The sequence below is a fragment of the Paralichthys olivaceus genome, chromosome 15 (genome assembly GCF_024713975.1).
Source record: "Paralichthys olivaceus isolate ysfri-2021 chromosome 15, ASM2471397v2, whole genome shotgun sequence".
In the NCBI taxonomy this organism is placed as follows: domain Eukaryota; kingdom Metazoa; phylum Chordata; class Actinopteri; order Pleuronectiformes; family Paralichthyidae; genus Paralichthys; species Paralichthys olivaceus.
Window position 1 is genome coordinate 21,298,094 of NC_091107.1, and position 16,677 is coordinate 21,314,770.

At 41.6% G+C, this 16,677-nt stretch overlaps 2 protein-coding genes and 1 non-coding gene across 4 annotated transcripts; 1 reads left to right on the forward strand and 2 right to left on the reverse strand.

Annotated features, from left to right (window-relative positions):
* LOC109628326 (myb/SANT-like DNA-binding domain-containing protein 2) lies at positions 1 to 6,851 on the reverse strand. Of its 2 annotated transcripts, none has more exons than XM_020085388.2 (4): positions 6,230 to 6,851; positions 3,284 to 3,575; positions 3,126 to 3,189; positions 1 to 2,546 (listed from the first exon to the last, which is right to left on the reverse strand). In XM_020085388.2, exons 1-4 carry the CDS (start codon positions 6,734 to 6,736, stop codon positions 1,622 to 1,624), a joined length of 1,788 nt encoding a protein of 595 aa, XP_019940947.2. In that variant the 5' UTR covers positions 6,737 to 6,851; the 3' UTR covers positions 1 to 1,621. The 2 variants fall into 2 exon arrangements, with proteins under 2 accessions (XP_019940947.2, XP_019940948.2); XM_020085389.2 differs by having other exon boundaries at positions 3,284 to 3,539; positions 6,230 to 6,844.
* A 1,173-nt stretch (positions 6,852 to 8,024) lies between these two features.
* On the forward strand, positions 8,025 to 8,103 carry LOC138404926 (small nucleolar RNA SNORD79). The gene has a single exon (XR_011238668.1). It is a non-coding gene; the product is annotated as a small nucleolar RNA SNORD79 (small nucleolar RNA).
* A 1,933-nt stretch (positions 8,104 to 10,036) lies between these two features.
* Positions 10,037 to 13,631, reverse strand: LOC138404844 (homeodomain-interacting protein kinase 3-like). Its single transcript, XM_069510053.1, has 8 exons — positions 13,453 to 13,631; positions 12,577 to 12,989; positions 12,100 to 12,281; positions 11,788 to 11,911; positions 11,446 to 11,544; positions 11,037 to 11,212; positions 10,697 to 10,930; positions 10,037 to 10,490 (listed from the first exon to the last, which is right to left on the reverse strand). The coding sequence occupies exons 2-8, from the start codon at positions 12,952 to 12,954 to the stop codon at positions 10,142 to 10,144; spliced, it is 1,542 nt and encodes a 513-aa protein (XP_069366154.1). The 5' UTR covers positions 12,955 to 12,989; positions 13,453 to 13,631; the 3' UTR covers positions 10,037 to 10,141.
* Between the last annotated feature and the right edge of the window lie 3,046 nt (positions 13,632 to 16,677).

The window sequence follows — 16,677 nt, forward strand, 5'->3', positions numbered from 1 at the left end:
TTCACACTGTGTGGCAAATATCAGTGAGTGCCCCATTTATTGTTTTTTAAACATGTAAACATACAAGACGGTGACTTCAAAACAATCACATACAAGACATTGTGTCAACCAATAAATTAGAAAATATTATATTCATCTTAATATGCTGTATACCCAAACAAATGAACAAGTTTGCAAAAGCCGGAATGCTCAAGAACATTGATAATCTTAAATATATATATTTTAGATATATAAGGTAGATTTTATATACATCGATTCATCGTGGACTTCTCCATCGTTTGATTCTTCTCCACAGTCTCTCCTGGCACATTGCACATAATCTCTGGAATCATGTTCATAAAGAACTCAGTTTGATTATTGGTTAAATGTGAGTTAACCTCTGCAGCTTATAGTCTGAACCTGACCTGAAGTCATGAGTTGATTTACACCTGCACACAAGCAGATTATCACAAAACACCTGCACATTCTGTATTTTCTGTAACAATGGTGTATTTGAAACACCAGTATCTGAGAGGTGCTGGTAACTTTCGTAACCGAGCTTTATACTGACAGGCAAATCCATGAGTGCAGCTAGAGATGCTCCAGAGTAATGGCTCCCAATACATATTGGCTAATGGTATATTTTTGATCCAGTGTGTTATGAGTGATCTCTGATATCGGCTAAAACCACAACCATGAGAAGCGATTAATGATGTCCTTTCTGATGAGGCAGTGTTTGATCATATTAAGCAAAGTCAGTGTGTACAACAGATTTTGCTTGTGCTGGAGCAAAACTCTGCAAACTACAAACATATTCAAGTATCTGAATGTGCATTAGATCATTGGAAGATCATGCAACAGCGTTGGTAAGACACATAAAAATAGACAGCTTAAATGTGGTCATTCTGCCGTGACTTGTTTTTTTACATGTGGTTGAGGGCAGGAAACAGGATTAAATGAAGTGCAGGGGGCCAATGAGGCCAGCTGACATTCAAACAGCAGGAAGTGGTTAAGACGCTGTGATTTAAATCTCATCTTTGAACATATTCACACTGGCCAATACATTTTGTTACCTTTTGTCCCTAATTTGCATAGAAGCATCTTCCAGCTGCAACCCAGTTACACTTGCAAAAAAACATAATACGTAAATAAACCATTATTCTTAGATGCTTTGTGAATTCAGGTCCAGATTTCAACAGTCAAAGTAAAGGCAGTTGAAGAATATATCCACGCTATGGTCCCCTTGCTGCCTCGTTTGCTACATCCTACTGAGGTAGACAGATGCATACTGCACTAGTCACCTTGCCAACCCCACGCTCCCTGATGAAGCAATGTTCATTGACACTCAACAAGCAGCAGAAACATTTGTAGTGCACGTAAGCAAAAAAATAATAAGTACATACTTCAATAGTTAACCTACTGCTCCCGTGTTTCTACACAATATATCTGACATATTGTGTCATTCTTTTTAGAATTAATACGAAAAGTCAGTTTAAAAGAAACTGCAAAAATATGCCAGAATCCTGCACACATCCATGCTGTGTAACAGAGTTGGTCACCTTTCATGTTTCTTTGCTGGCCGTAATACTTGTTAAATAAATATTCAGTGAGTACAAGTCATAAACGCTGTTGTGGTGTGTAGTTATGATGATTCTCTGTTGTTGTATTTCAAGGGATAACCCACAGCGGTTTCGAGGCACTCCACCAGGGACCCTGCTGAGAGGAAGTCCAGCTCCACCTCAATGAATTTTATGTAAATAAAAAAACGCTGAGACGAGTCGTCGCCTCCCTCGGCAGCATCCCAACATGTGACACCGCCGCGGCAGTTCTCCTGCAGGAAATGCGTCATGGCAGAGGGTTCACCGTGGACGTGGTGTTTGCCGGAACCCTGAAAGTGCTGGAAGAGACACTGCTGTATGGTCCTATCCTCAGCTATGCCCAAGTAGCAGTAAGTGACTTTAGCCCCAGTCCTGTCACCCTGCCCTGCTCCTTCTCCATCAGCCTGACTCGGAGCCCAGTTTTCTGAATCGCACTGAGGTAAGCTATGGTCTTCGCTGGCACCCTGGGGAGAGGTCTGACCGGTGTCGCCGGAGGAAGACACTGCCTCATAGCCGATGGCGTAGAGTCCGTATGACTTAGGGATGTCCCCAGGAAGGAGGTAGTGGCATGTGCATTTGCTGCCGCCTGCTGCCCTGGACTGGGACACAGGGATCCAGTCCACCTCCATGTGAAGCTCCAGGCAGCGCGCCTCGCTGATGGTGATGTCCAGAAACTTATAGTAGACATTCTTCCAGTTCATCTTTTGAACTTTGGTCATGATGATACGGCCCTCAGGCTTTTCCGGGTTGAAGTATTCGCGAAGCCTCTTGCCCAGCGGCACTTGCGAGCTGATTTCAGCATAGTGGTAGCGCACATCCTCACGCCAGCGCGTGTTGTAGCCCACGCCAAAGATGGCCAGTTTGTTGGAGAGGTGCAGCCTTGAGAACTCAGTCCACGTTTGGAAGTGCTCCCATTTCAGCTCCACTGACTCAAGGATGCGCATCACAGTCTGCATCATGCCCCTTTTTCTGCAGAGAACCAAAATGAAGTAATAAATATTTTTCATGTGACAAAGTGTCGTACAAGTAGCAGACGTACTAGCCTGGACTGAGAAGCTACTGATGGTAAGAACTCAGCTTTGATAAATCCCAACATCTCTACAGATGATCCCAACTAATGTAAAAATAATATCAAATACTCTTAGTATATGATCAAGAGAACAACTAGTGACATGGAGATTCCTTTAAGCCCAGACTTGAATTCTCAGGCTTTAGCGACTCCTCAGGGAACTATCAAGAAGAGACTGTGTGCACACACATTTGAGAATCATAAAACAGAATTTTACAGCTAACAGAATTTTTGTTACTGTACTTTTACACTGTACATTTATGGACTAAGGCCATGTTTACCTTTCCCTGATCGGTTCATCTCTATCAATGTGAGAAAGACAAAACAGCATCAACATCCCATTCAGAGAAATGTTCAATCTAGCTACAAGGTACAGTGTAACGTGTATGATGAAGTGAACTCGCAACACAAAGCTTCATATCAAACATGCACCATTTACAGAGGCACAGTGAAGTCAGGCTTTGTTCTTGGTGACTTACTGGGTTTGCTCTGACAGCTCGGCTTGAATCTGCAGAGCTCTGTTTTTAGGCACCTGGATTTCTTCTGAAGGGGAACACAACAAGTACAAATCTTAGTTTAAAAGCACCAGCCTTGAGTCGATAACAGCTATCTGACCGGTGCCCGACGCTAAACTCACCAGTCTCCATGTCTCCTTCCTGGAAAGCTGAGTCCAGCACCTGGTTGCACCAGTCCTCCTGGGAGAAGTCTTCCAGGGTGCTGCCATCAGACTCCATCTCCTGATAGAGGCCACTGCTGTTGATCAGCACCGGAGCACAGCTCTGGGAGTCCCAGCCTCCCTGACCAAACACTTTCTCCAGCTGCTCAATTGTGTAGCTGCTCTTCCTTTTACCGATGCCATGCTCCTTCACACGGCTGTAGCAGCGGCGGAGTGTCTGTTTGTGATGGGAGGATAAGTCAGTGACTTCAGGCTGCTCATAAGGAGTGTAAACAGAAAGATTATTACTCGCTTGTTTCATTGGGACGGTTCTACACAGTGGTGACTCAGACTGGGGCACAAAGACGAGATATATCGCTTTACACGTTTACTGCCAAGTCGAAGGAGTTTTCATGTTTAATAGCAAATGACTGTCTGGCTGCAGGCTACAATGCGATCTGAGGTGAAATCAACAAATCTGAAAATGTCCTGCATGTGCTGAGCAATTCTTTTTTGCAATTCTGTCATTTTAAAATGCTGACAGTGCTGTTCGTGATTAGCTTCAATTAGCAAAGGCTGATCCATTACAGTTTATAGTTTCCTTTTGTTGAGAAGTCTGAAACACTGCGACAACAAAGTAATTACATTTTATCACGTGTAATGAAAAGACATCATCAACAGTTACGTTTAAATACTCTGCTTGTAAGGATAATAATAACAAATATGTTTACTGCTATTTCAATAATGATTACAAGGAACGACTTGACGAGCTCATTCAACACATGCTAAAAATTTTAAATGAGACGGATGAGAACATATTTAAATACCCAAGGAAAAAAAGCACAAAACAATATAACTGAGTCTGAGGTTTACAATTCAGAGTTCAAATAACCAAAAGATATTAAACAGTACAGCAGAATGAATCACAAAATAAATGATTAACTAAAAAAAAGTAGCTTAAATTGCTACTTCAAGAGAGAATAGCCTCAGAGAATGTGGTTTAAAGTGCTTAGATATGAAAGAGAGATTTCTGAACCGTCTCCCAAAGGACATTTCTTCAAAGAGAGGAGCAGCTGGGTGAGAATCAACCCTTACCACTAATTCTGGAGAGCGAGGGGAAGGAGCCGCCAATAACTATATTTCAACTATTTTGTCTGATGATGTGTTTCTATAGTGGTCAGGGATAGAGAGGGTACAAAAAAAAAATCCTGTTTAATGCTCACCTTTCCTTGAAGTCTATGATCATCTCTATAGTTTTTTTTTTATCTATCTGGTATATATTTGACAACTTAAATAGTTAGTTAGCAAGTCTGTCTCCTCTCCATCATTAGACAATCCAGAGCTAATGAGCAGGTAAATGTGAAAACAGCCTCCTTAGTGTCTGCACATACTGAGAACAAGAGGCAAACACACTCTTGAGATGTTATGTCTGAATGTAACATTCCTAAATGTCTATATGTGTAATTTGATCATATAATCAGATCTACAGTATGTACTTATTATTTAATAATTCTAGTTTTTCATACTCTGTGGTGGAATTCAAATTTTGAAGAGCATCATTTTGGGTTTGTATAGACTGATAAGAGACGGCCTGCCCATGGTGTGCCGTACCTCTACCCCAAAGTAAACTGGAATTGGCTCAAGCTGTATGGATGGATGGATGGATGGATGAATACAGGAATCCAACATAATGGTGTCAAATCCATGAAATGTCACATGAATATAGAGCACTCACAGTCTAGCCATTTTCAGACATGACCTGCGAGTAAAATCCAGAGAATTGACTACAGAGATTACCCAAGTTTGTCTTTCACACATGCACAACACAGCGGGCTCTCTGCACATGCGTGTTCACAACAGCAACAAATCCTGCATTATTCAGGTGGAGCAGCCAGGTGCAGTGGACAGAGGCAGGAAGTGAAGTAACAACTCCGCTGCAGAGATCATGTGATTTTCTTTAAGATTAATTCAGGTTCCTCTTATCATCACAAACTCTCAGGACAGCTTCTACCTATATATATTATATATATATATATATATATATATATATATATATATATATATTATATATACAGATAGATGGTGATAGATATATTATTGCTTTTTCAGTTTTACTTCTGTCGCGTGTTAGAAGCATCATCAACCCCCCCACTCTTTCACAGCTAATCTAGTGGGGATCCCGTGCTTTATTCCCACATCAACTTCTCCTGGATTTTTTTATACCTGGGGGCCAGGCGGAGAAAATCTGCGGAGCCTTCCAGAGAAACAACAGAGGACCTGCTGAGTTCAGTGCATGTCAGAAAACAGCTTATGCCTGCGCTTTCTGACAATGACAGCTACAGAAATGTTTAATACCTAATCTGTCTGTTACATGCAGAAAGGTGTGTGAGCAGATGAATTCTTGAATGAGGAAAACTTTAGATTCGAAGGTTTGATTCCGTACTGACACCGCCAACTCTTTCTGAGGTAGGAGCCACGTGATTAAATAAAACTTTTTGATTGATAAACCCACTGCTGATGTCCACTTAGTGATCGGCATATGGAAACATCTCAGCTACATAAAATAAAATACAATCAATGTATTTATAGCAAATTAGAGCCGCTATGGTGTCATAGGAACTGAAAACATTCTATAAAGTGGATGAACCAACACATTTACAATTTACTGAGAGTGGGAGCTTATTAGGAGGCTAGAGTTCTGCATAGAGAGCTGTCAGTGTCTGAGCTGCACATGTATGTCTGATGTCTGATCAGCTGCTGGGGGTGACAACGTGTGAGTGGGTGTATTGAAGTGAACAAGTCCTGTTTGTCTCTAACCTGCATGACAGCCCCTGTTAGCCCCTGCAGCTACAGAGCTACAGGTCCGGGTGCAGCGGGGTGAGCATGCAGCCCCTCCAGCCATTGTCGTGTCCTCATAACCTCATTTACCTTCATCCTCTCCCTGCACTGGGAGGGGGTCCTCTCGTATCCCAGCTCCGACAGGGCTCTGGACACCCGCTCGTACATGGCAGGACCGGGGGCCTTGCCGGAGAACACGGTGCCCGCCACCTCCAGCTGCTGCATCCGCGCCTCCGTCAGCCGCTCGTTGCCCCACACCGCGATGAGGGCGTTCGTCTCGGACGGGGTCCACGACATCCCGCGGCAAGCGGTGAAGCTGTTGGAGGATGAGGCCGCCGTCCGGCCCGCGGCCCCCGAGCCCACGTTCAGAGGCGAGAAGCGGTTCGGCGTCGGGGGGTTGGAGTGGTACTGATTACTGTCACTCAGATCCTCCGACTCGGGGGATGGCACCTCGGTTTTCGGAATCTTCAACGGCGTCGATATCTCTGGAGAATGCTCCGCGTTACTGGACGCCGCCATGTTGCCTCTGTTGCTAAGGGGAGGGGGGGGGAGTGTGACGTGCGGGAAAGAGTGGAGAAAAATACGGCGTGGATCCATAGACCGTGCGTGGATCCATAGACCGTGCGTGGATCCATAGACCCTGCGTGAAAGACGTGGTGGAGAGGTGGATTCTGGGAGGTGTCAGGTAAATACACTAAACCCAGACTCATAACCTCCTGTGGGCGGATACACACGCAGGGGCGCAGTAGAGTTCTTCACCTCCCCACAGAACACTTACCCCAAAACCTATGATACTGCTGAGGGGTCCAGGGTGGCCGTTTTTATTTGACTATTTAAAGGGATAATTCACCCAGAAATGAAAATTCACTCATTATCTACTCACCACTGTGCAGATGGAGGGGTGGGTGAGGTGTTTGAGTCCACTCACCACTTTAGAAGTTTCTGGGGAAAACAAATCCAATACAATTTGAGTAAATGGTGACTCCTTCTATACACGTAATAAAACCTCCATACTGCTCCTGTGGTGTCATCCAGAGCCAGCCCAAGCCTCCATGGGTAACTTTACATTATCCTATTATCAGCCCGACATGTCTTTACACATTTAAGGGGGTTGCCCAGTTAATAACATGAATAATACCAATGCAACAATAATACAAATAATACCAATGAATGAATGATGCCCAGGGTGCCACATATGGTTTTTAATCGCAAAATTCGGCTACAACAGCGCCCCCTGGGGTTGATTTACACATATTTACTGTAAAAGTGTCATCTGGTTTATTATTTTTGATTTCAAAAAACTGCAACAGCAATGTGCAAAAATTATTTGCAGTGCAAGAACAACAATAAAGTGCAACAACATATAAAATCACTTAGATATATAAAAAAAAATAACTCAATATTTCAATTGTGCAAAAACAGACAGAATTAAATAAAATATCAAGCAAATACTTCTACTGCTACTTTTCTGCCCCTGAAGGATATGTCCTTTTTTGCGACATTGTTTTGCCTTCAGCTGCGCTTTGGATGCACAGTGCGCACTGCACGCCAGGAGGCACACATTACCGGTGCAGCGGAGCTTCAACATTTAAATAGGCAGTAGGAATCACTAGGCCGCAGCACTCTGTTGACATAAAGTTATGTTTTTGTACAATAATATATCTTTGATCATTACTCTTGGGGGCCCCCTAAAGGCCGTGTGGCCCTAACCAGGCGCTTAGTTCGCTTATGCCTTGGGCCTCTCGAGTGAGATCCTTGTAAGTCTTTTTGATGGCTCACATATGTCTTCTTTCTGCAGATGTGATCACGTTTGCCTGAATCGACTGTTTGGCAACTTTCAAACAGGTAATGATACAGTTTGATTTGACATATTGGCTTTTAAACAAACTGTCAATGATGATTTTTGTTTAAAACAAGGGACTCTCTCTGATAAAGAGTGAAAGAGTACTTTTTCTGATGCAGTGCTGATTTACTTAAACGCACGTTTGCAGTTTTGTGTTTTCTCTGAACTTCTGGTCTTTGTCTTCCAGATGATCTCACGTTGCTGCAGAAGACAGAGGTGAGTGAGACTGAAGTGTTATCTGTTAATGAAGTTTGACACAATGATGATCCCATAGCTCAGCAGATTTAACAGTGAAGAAGATCTATTGTCTTTCGCTCTTTTCCTCTAGTCCTAATGGTTTTTAATGCATTACTAACGCCCCGCTCTTGTCTTCAGACATGATCTCTGCTGAATACATTTCCAGTCTTGTTGGTGAGTAGCATGTTGAGATCAAAACGGTTGCAAACGTTCAGGTGTGATGAATGTGAATCAGGTCGCTGATCCAGTTAAGGAAATTTGTCATGATTTCTGATCTGACTTGTTCCAGGAGATATAAATTGCTTGTTTCTGCCATTATCTCAGGAGAAGCTGTTCTCAGTTTAAAGATCTAATGGGATCTTGGGCAGTTGGTTGCAGAAGATGTTGCACAAACATTGTGAGTATGAAAATATTTCTACTACCTCGGTCCCAGATGCCATTTAGATGCCATATCAGCAGGTGGTTGTGTTGCTGTCGCTGTTGGATAAACTTTTGTTTCTGTTAAGACTGAACTGGTTGTAGTGTGCCTTTTGCTAACTTGTCTTTGTTTGACTTAATTAAAATAAAATGTATGTAGTTGGGGATATTCACTCACATTGTAAACATCTGTGAAGTGTAGCTCAAACCTAAAGTAAAATTGGAAATTGCATGAATTGGAGAAATGAATTTAAAACTGAAACCAGCTGGTTGAACTGGGTCTGGATCTCATCTGGGTATGAGGGAGCTGCTCTGGTTAATTGGATCTTAGTTGGATGTAGTAAACCTCATGATCCCTGTAGACTGACCTTGTGATGACTAGATAAGACTGACTTAAAACCATGGAATCTGATTTGGTCAGTGTAGAAATCTTCAGCCCGATGTTTCATGTGCATACTCAACTTATGCTTTCAGTCGTCTGCAGGTTCTAATCGCTCTGCGGTTCGACTGATCGGCAGAGACGAGGTTGAACGAGGTGAGAATTCAAAGACACAATACAAAATGTTTTTTGCTGGTGACCTGAGCCTGTGGACAACTGAATTAAACTTGGCTGATGTGTTTCCAAAATGATTGCAGTAAAATACTTCAATGAAATATTTGTTTGTGGGTTTTTGTAAAATAATAGAAAAATACTTTAAAACGTCAAGAACTGCACTTGACCAATGGAGCTGGTCAGTGAATCATGAAGAAGTAAGAAGTCCAGCAACCCCAGTTAAAGTTGTAGAGTCAAAGGAGGAGGATCACCTGGGCTTCCTGCAATCTTTTTTTTTTTTAAACTTGATTAAAAACACTACTTTAATAATGAAACCATACATCTGCGTAGATTTGTTCAATGGTTTTGTTCGATTATTTGGAGGAATAAGGTCTGGAGTGATTTCTTATGATTATTTGGAATTAACAAGGTGCTTAATAGCATGCTGAGATTTAAGTCCCTTCAATGTAATAATGGCTTTGTAGATAGACTCCAGTCACCTGTATGTCTCCAACTGGGGAAAGGACTGTTGAAGGTCATTTTTTATTTTTATGTCACAAATGCATTAGCCCCTTTAATGTTCTGTATATTTGCTTGTTTCTTAGTTTTTAAAAAGACAGTTGCATCTTTTGTCTTAAGCTTTCTACTGAATAGGCTGTGTTTTCATGTAGGGATTTTCTGCTTTATTAAAGGAAATATGAGTGTTGTAGAAACGTTTGGAAGTATTTGCAGTTTATTCTCATAACTCTATCCCAGCAGTAGTGGAGATAAAAGGGAACCAAACGCGAAGGTAAATCTATCAGCAGGCCTCGAAAGAGTTTTGTGTTCCCTTTAGAATTACAAGTATAATCATGACTTTTCAGACAAATTCTTTATGTCATATGTTTTAATTCACTATCAAACTGTTAACGTTAATAAGGCAACGTTTCAAAATTAATACATCAATAAAGAGAATACATCAATAAAACACAAATTAAGTTTTTTTCAGTCTCCTCACTCCAGTCTTGAGTTCTCTACAGCCAAGTTCGACCCTTTTTCTCTTCCCTGGACAGGTTTTGTCCAACACTGGCACCTCCTCTTCGTCCCTCTTCCTTTTCCTGAGGAAATGAACCTGGGCTGAGTTGGAGGGGGCAGCCTCTGACTTATTGCCTCTTTCCTTTTTGAGGCTCATGTTACGCTTCTTTGTTGAGGGGTTGCCATCAGATGTGGGATCAAGCCTCTTCCTCTTTCTCTGGCACTTTAGTGGGCCCGTTTGGCCACTTGTGCCTTTTCCAGTGGCTGCCAGTCGTTCACTCCTGATCTTCGCATGGGAGTCGTCTGGTCTGCGATGTGGATAAGAAAACAGGTTAGCTCTTGATCTTAAAGCAGTGGTTTGACATTTTTAAAAATGCACTTGACTACAGCTCCATAGTTAATGAGAGTTTTATCATTCTTCCCATTGAACTCTGAGCAAAATAAAAAGAATATTCATCAAAATGTTCTAGTGCAATATCAAATGATCAAGACAGGGAGATATTTAAACACCCACCTGTTGCCACACCCTGCATTTATTTTTATTTTTTTCGCCCTGGTGACGGTGGTGGTCTGCGAGAAGGAATGCTTCTCATCTCTCTTCCCAGCGGGGCTGCCCTCCTCGGCTGGGCCGGCAGTGCTGCTGGAGGAGTCCTCTTTCAGGGACATTTGCAGGATCACCTGGTCTCCATGTCCATCATCAGAGCTCTGATCCTGGCACATGTCCATCAGATCCTTACACGATCTTGCACTGGAAGATAAATGAAACTGCTGAGCCAAACACCTTAATCTCCTTATATCTCTTATATTTTATCTATCAGCACAGACTTACACAGACCATCTAAGCAGACACTTACTAGTGGCTGGATGAACCCTGAAGGTGGCTCATGGTGAGGAATGGATGCTGTAGAATTCCGCTGGGGGTAATTCTTTCATACTGATTAATCATCAGCATCTGTGACAGCAGGTCCATAAACCACTCCATGTCACAGTATTCAGCCATGGGTTCGTCTCCCCAGACCGGATGAGTCCCCTTTAACAAGACGAGGGAAAAAAAACAAATGTCTCAGAAGATATGTTGTGCCGTTATAAATTCATCCAGGTAGTTGATCACAAACAAGAATTGAAACTATTGACTGAAATGAAGAATTGTTTCATTGAGATAGTTTGCTCCAAAGGCAGTGGATGGCAAAGGGTAAAGAAACACAGACTGAAGAACTAGTGAGCTAGTGGAGCCAGCTAAGTGGTGGTAAACTACTTTCTTACCACAAATCTGCGTTCTAAAAAGTTTCTTGGCCAGAAAGCGTGTGGTCGGGAATGTCCTTCATGCAGTGGATCTCTAACTGCATTCCCAATTTGACTCATCTGTGGAGAAAACACAACATTGTGAGAGTTAGTTAACTTCAAGTCAACAAACTCATAGTTGATCAGGTGCACTTATATAACTGAGACATATGGAGTGTCTCTAGTTTGTCTCATTAGTAAAATAGTAGAAATCAGTGAACTTTTACTGGAAGCTCTCACTATTATAAGCAAGTGTGTGGATTCAAAAATACTAAAACATCACGTCAGAAATGTGTTTGCTGTGTTTAAAGTGCAGATACTGACCAAATCAGCCTCATTAGCGGCGGGGAACAGCGTTGAGCCCATAAACAACTCGGCAGCAAGGCAGCCTAGGGACCATATGTCAATGGCCCCGCCGAAAGGATTTTTATGCAGAATCTCAGGAGCTCTTAGGAGAAGACAAGAAACACAAACATATTACTGAGGTTTTAAAATCTACTAAACTCCTTGTTACTGTCAATATGTTACTGTCAGTTTCTGTGAAATAAGCCTGACATGCCAGCGTACAGGACTTGTATAATCGATTAAAGCAAACACAGCTGTCTCAGGTACACAGATGTGCTGTCAGTTACTTACCTGTACCACAAGCACTGGATGATTTCACCGATCATTTCCTCAGGATCATTGCAGGCTAAGCCAAAGTCAATGACTTTAACTTTGAGTGGCTGCCTGACGTGATCCACCAACATGATGTTGTCTGGCTTCAAATCGGTATGAATGATCCCTGCGCTTTTCAGAAAGTCCAGGGATGTAGCCAGCTGAAATCATGAAAAACACAATAATAATCATGAGCTACAGAGTATATTTCATCAACAAAAACTATGACAACACATTTTCATTGATGGCAGCAAAAGCCGAAACAGCTGAGAGTTAGTCAGATATTCCAAACTCATACAGTTGACTACAAGAACAGGTTAACAAGATGGTTTAGACCAACATAATTGGTTATTTTTGGGAGTTTGACAAAAACTGTAAGAGACACATTTTAGAGACAAAGTTCAACCTTCACCCTACAAAGTAGTTAGTGTAAGAACTTGAGTTTAAAAAACAAACCTGCTGCAGAATGGGGCGGATCTGGTTCAGCTGAAGGTGCTGACCCGGGTTCATCTTCATGAATTTTGCCAGGTCCATATCCAGGTTCTCAAATACAAGACAGTAGTGTCCCTTGAAGGTGAATGACTCCTTCAAGTTGATGATGTTGAACCTGTCTGAGTGGAGCTCCTTCATGATTTGTAGGAGGGTCTCCTCGTCCTCACCACTGTCATTGTCTTCCATGCTTTTGATCATTTTTAAAGCCACGGTTTCATTGGTGGTCACATTCCTGCATTGCATGACCACTCCATAGGCGCCCCTGCCCAGGTATTTCTGCACCTGGTAACTTGTAGTGGGGGAGGAGATCAGGACTTTTTCAAACACCCTGTTTTGAGACATGGTGACAGAATAATTCTCCAGTTGATTTCTCACACCTGTCAGGAGAATAAAAACGAGGGGAAGTTAATCACAAAGCCTCATATGCTCTCACACAGCCTGACAGCAAGTTCCTATGTACAGTATGTAGCAGAAAAGTTTACAGACAGTAAATCAAGCTTAGTCATTTTAATCTTAAAAATCCACCAATACTAAAACTATTGCTTCAATCAAAGATACATTACAGACCGATGAATATTCCTTTCTTATATCACTAATACTACTCCTATGACTATATGTGTATATTATTTGTGCACAATTAAAAATGAGCCCACACTGTATAGTAAGTAAAATATATATGAGGATAAAACTACAAATGACACATAAAAATATCTTTATTTAACCTTTTACTCCCTCCAAACTCAAACTGTATCAACACTGTAATAATTATAATAACATACTAGTAATAACAACATGACCTGATTAATTGAACAAGTGTCAGCTGGAAAATATTCAACTTACCAGAGGGTTGAGTAGTTAAAATTCTTTAAAAACAATAATCTCTGTAATCGCGCAAATATTTTAGCCAAGTAGTCCTCAAGATAGATTAACTTGATTGAAATGATGAACACACATAAAGATGTGTTTATATACACCTCTCAGTCTAAGAACATCCAAGGATTCAAGAATACAGGCTTTAATATCATATGGTTTTAATGTCCAATTTGATCAAAGCCACATGCAGCTTTGATCAATTTACATTTCTTTGTTGTTTCCTTTGAATTTGTGTGCTTGTCCTCTTAAACAGAAGGTGGCAGTAATGCACCTGGTCATTGGTTGCCACCTGCCAATAAATAAACCAAAGAAGAAGAAGCAGACAAGTTGCCACCAAACCCCTCAGACAGCACAATGGATCAGTCCAGCATTCTCCAGCCATTTTGTTTTTCCTACTCATCCATGGGCCCTCTATTTCTGCCAATAATATTGTTGTTGATCATTTACACACCTACTATAAATTCATTGCGGCTCTGGCAGTGTTGTTTACATTATCCTATTGTCAGCCTGACATGTCTTTACACATTTAAGGCGGTGGCCCAGGTAATAACATAAATAGTACCAATGCAATAATAATACAAATAATACCAATGAATGAATGATGTCCAGGGTGCCACATATGGTTTTTAATCGCAAAATTCGACTACAACAGCGCCCCCTGGGGTTGATTTACATATTTGCTGTAAAGTGTCATTTGGTTTATTATTTTTAGTTTCAAAAAACTGCAACAGCAATGTGCAAAAGTAATTTGTAGTGCAAGAACAACAATAAACTGCAACAACAAATAAAATAACTTAGATATATAAAAATAATAACAAATTCAATTGTACAAAAACAGACAGAATTAAATAAAATATCAAGCAAATACTTCTACTACTACTTCTCTGCCCCTGAAGGATATGTCCTTTTTCGCGACACTGTTTTGCCTTCAGCTGCGCTTTGGATGCACAGTGCGCACTGCATGGCAGGAGGCACACATTACCGGTGCAGCAGAGCTTTGACATTTAAATAGGCAGTAAGAATCACTAGGCCGCAGCACTCTGTTGACATGTGTTTGTATTTTTGTCCAATAATATATCTTTGATCATATAGAAATCATCACTCATACAAGTAAAATAATAAAAATAAAAAAAACTTTTTTTTTGTCAATTGCTCTTGGAAGAAGAAGAAGACATACTTTATTGATCCCCCAAGGTGGAAATTCTTTTTACACTCATTTTTATTTATACATGCAGTTTTTTACCCACAATCCCACACACACACAAAGTGCTCATAGACATGCAAATACGGAGAGTGATGGTAGGGTGATGGGCAGCCCCAGAAAAGCACCCTGTGAGCAATTGGGGGGTTTGGTGCCTTGCTCAAGAGCACCTCAGCAGTGCCCAGGAGGTGAACTGGCACCTCTCCAGCTACCACTCCACCTTCCATACTTTTAGTCCATGCTGGACTTGAACTGGCCACCGTCCGGTTCCCAAGCCAAATCTCTATGGACTGAGCTACCGGGGGCCCCCTAGTGGCTGCGGGGCCCTAAGCAGGTGCTTAGTTCGCTTATGCCTTGGACCGGCTCTGGTGTCATCCAAGTGTCTGTAAGCTGGAACATTCAATTTGAATTTGAATCTTGGGTTTTACGGACACTTGGATGAGACCACACTCAAACACTTCACCCACCCCTCCATAGGCAGAGTACTGAGTAGATAATGTGTGAGATTTATGTGACATTTAAAGTGTGAGACAATCTTTTTTGCTTTTTATAACTACTAGTGGCCCCTGTCTTGTTTACTTCAGTTATTCTTCTTTGATATGATGCAGCAGGAAACGGGTGGACAGACTCTGGTAGTTGGGAGCACCTGGGCTGCTATATCCGTCCTCCTGGCTGAGACACTGTCTCTCACTCACCTGACTTTCATGCCTCGTTGTTACTTGGTTCTCATCCATTCAACATCATCACCACACGCTTCACTCATGCATCCAGGCACCCTCAGTACTCATTCCACTGATGAACACACCTCATTACCTTCTTAGTTTGTGTTATGTTCATATTCAGAAAACTGTATTTAAATCATTTACTCATTTTTGGCTTTCAACCAGTGTCTCCTTCTCTTTTTGTCACAGACTCTGAGCTGGGTCATGACAGTGGGTTGATTGCTTGGTCTGTGGTGATGCTCCGGAGCTACATCAGAATTTTTCCTTTTCATTAGTGAATCCTCCTCAAGCAGTTAAGACTTTTCATTTAAGACAAATTGCAAAATGGGAATTAATTGTATGAATGTTGCTGCCATGATGGAGATCAGCCCTGTGAATGTCTGTCTCTGTCCGATATGATGAAATAAAAATATATATCAAACTAATATCAAATCAAAGTTTATTGTCACCTGCACCAAATAACTTAGCGTCATCAGAGCAGTGAAATTCTTGTGACCTGGCAGGCAACATCTACGCAGTATGTTTCAGCTGTGGCGGAAGTATGTTCTCTACTGAGTGACTGTGTTGCTATGATATCTGAATGATATACGATATACTGTATTATACTCTCCATGTGAAAGTTTTTTCCTATGTTGTATTTTTGGAAATATACAATTATTTAGAAAAATGTTACAGGTGTAGAATCAGGTGTAGAATAACATTTTGTGTGTGTGTGTGTATGTGTGTGTGTGTTAGCCAGATCACAGCAGTAATCCCAAAGAGCAGCCTTACAGAACTTTCATACATCATACAGTAAATCTTACTTACATCACAATACTCAGACTGCTCTCACACTTAAATACATTAAGATTAATTTACATTTATGAATTAATGAAACCATCACAACACGCCCAATTAATTACTCCAGAAGGACCAGTATCAGCTACTTGATTGCTCCTTTGCCTCCTATAACTGCAGCAAGGGTGAAAAGTCCAGCATGCCGCAGTCGTCACTGGGCTGTAAAAGAGACCTTTTATTGGATTTTGGCTGTAATTGGTCATTTGATATGGTCCGACTGATGTATTGTGTCATTGTTTACTTTATCTTTCCTGTCACAGTGTTTGATTGTCGTCCTTTAGGGACTACAAGTCATTCCAGCCTGCTCTGCCATCTGTCCAGTGGTTGGCGGTGTGTGTGTGTGTGTGTGTGTGTGTGTGTGTGTGTGTGTGGTCATTTGGGTGTTGACCTGGCCAAAGGGACGGTACAATCCCTTTCGGATGAGGTCAACAC

Bases quoted from the DNA above. Each gene is read 5' to 3' on its own strand.
- LOC138404844 (XM_069510053.1), bottom strand. From the start codon at position 12,954: ATGTCTCAAAACAGGGTGTTTGAAAAAGTCCTGATCTCCTCCCCCACT. The intron at 11,912-12,099 runs GTAAGTAACTGA...TCTTCTCCTAAG, and splicing joins ATCCAGTGCTTGTGGTACAG to AGCTCCTGAGATTCTGCATA. The intron at 11,545-11,787 runs GTCAGTATCTGC...TTTTCTCCACAG, and splicing joins CCGCTAATGAGGCTGATTTG to ATGAGTCAAATTGGGAATGC.
- LOC109628326 (XM_020085388.2), bottom strand. From the start codon at position 6,736: ATGGATCCACGCCGTATTTTTCTCCACTCTTTCCCGCACGTCACACTC. The intron at 3,190-3,283 runs GTGAGTTTAGCG...GTTCCCCTTCAG, and splicing joins GGAAGGAGACATGGAGACTG to AAGAAATCCAGGTGCCTAAA. The intron at 2,547-3,125 runs GTAAGTCACCAA...GGTTCTCTGCAG, and splicing joins GAGCTGTCAGAGCAAACCCA to AAAAAGGGGCATGATGCAGA.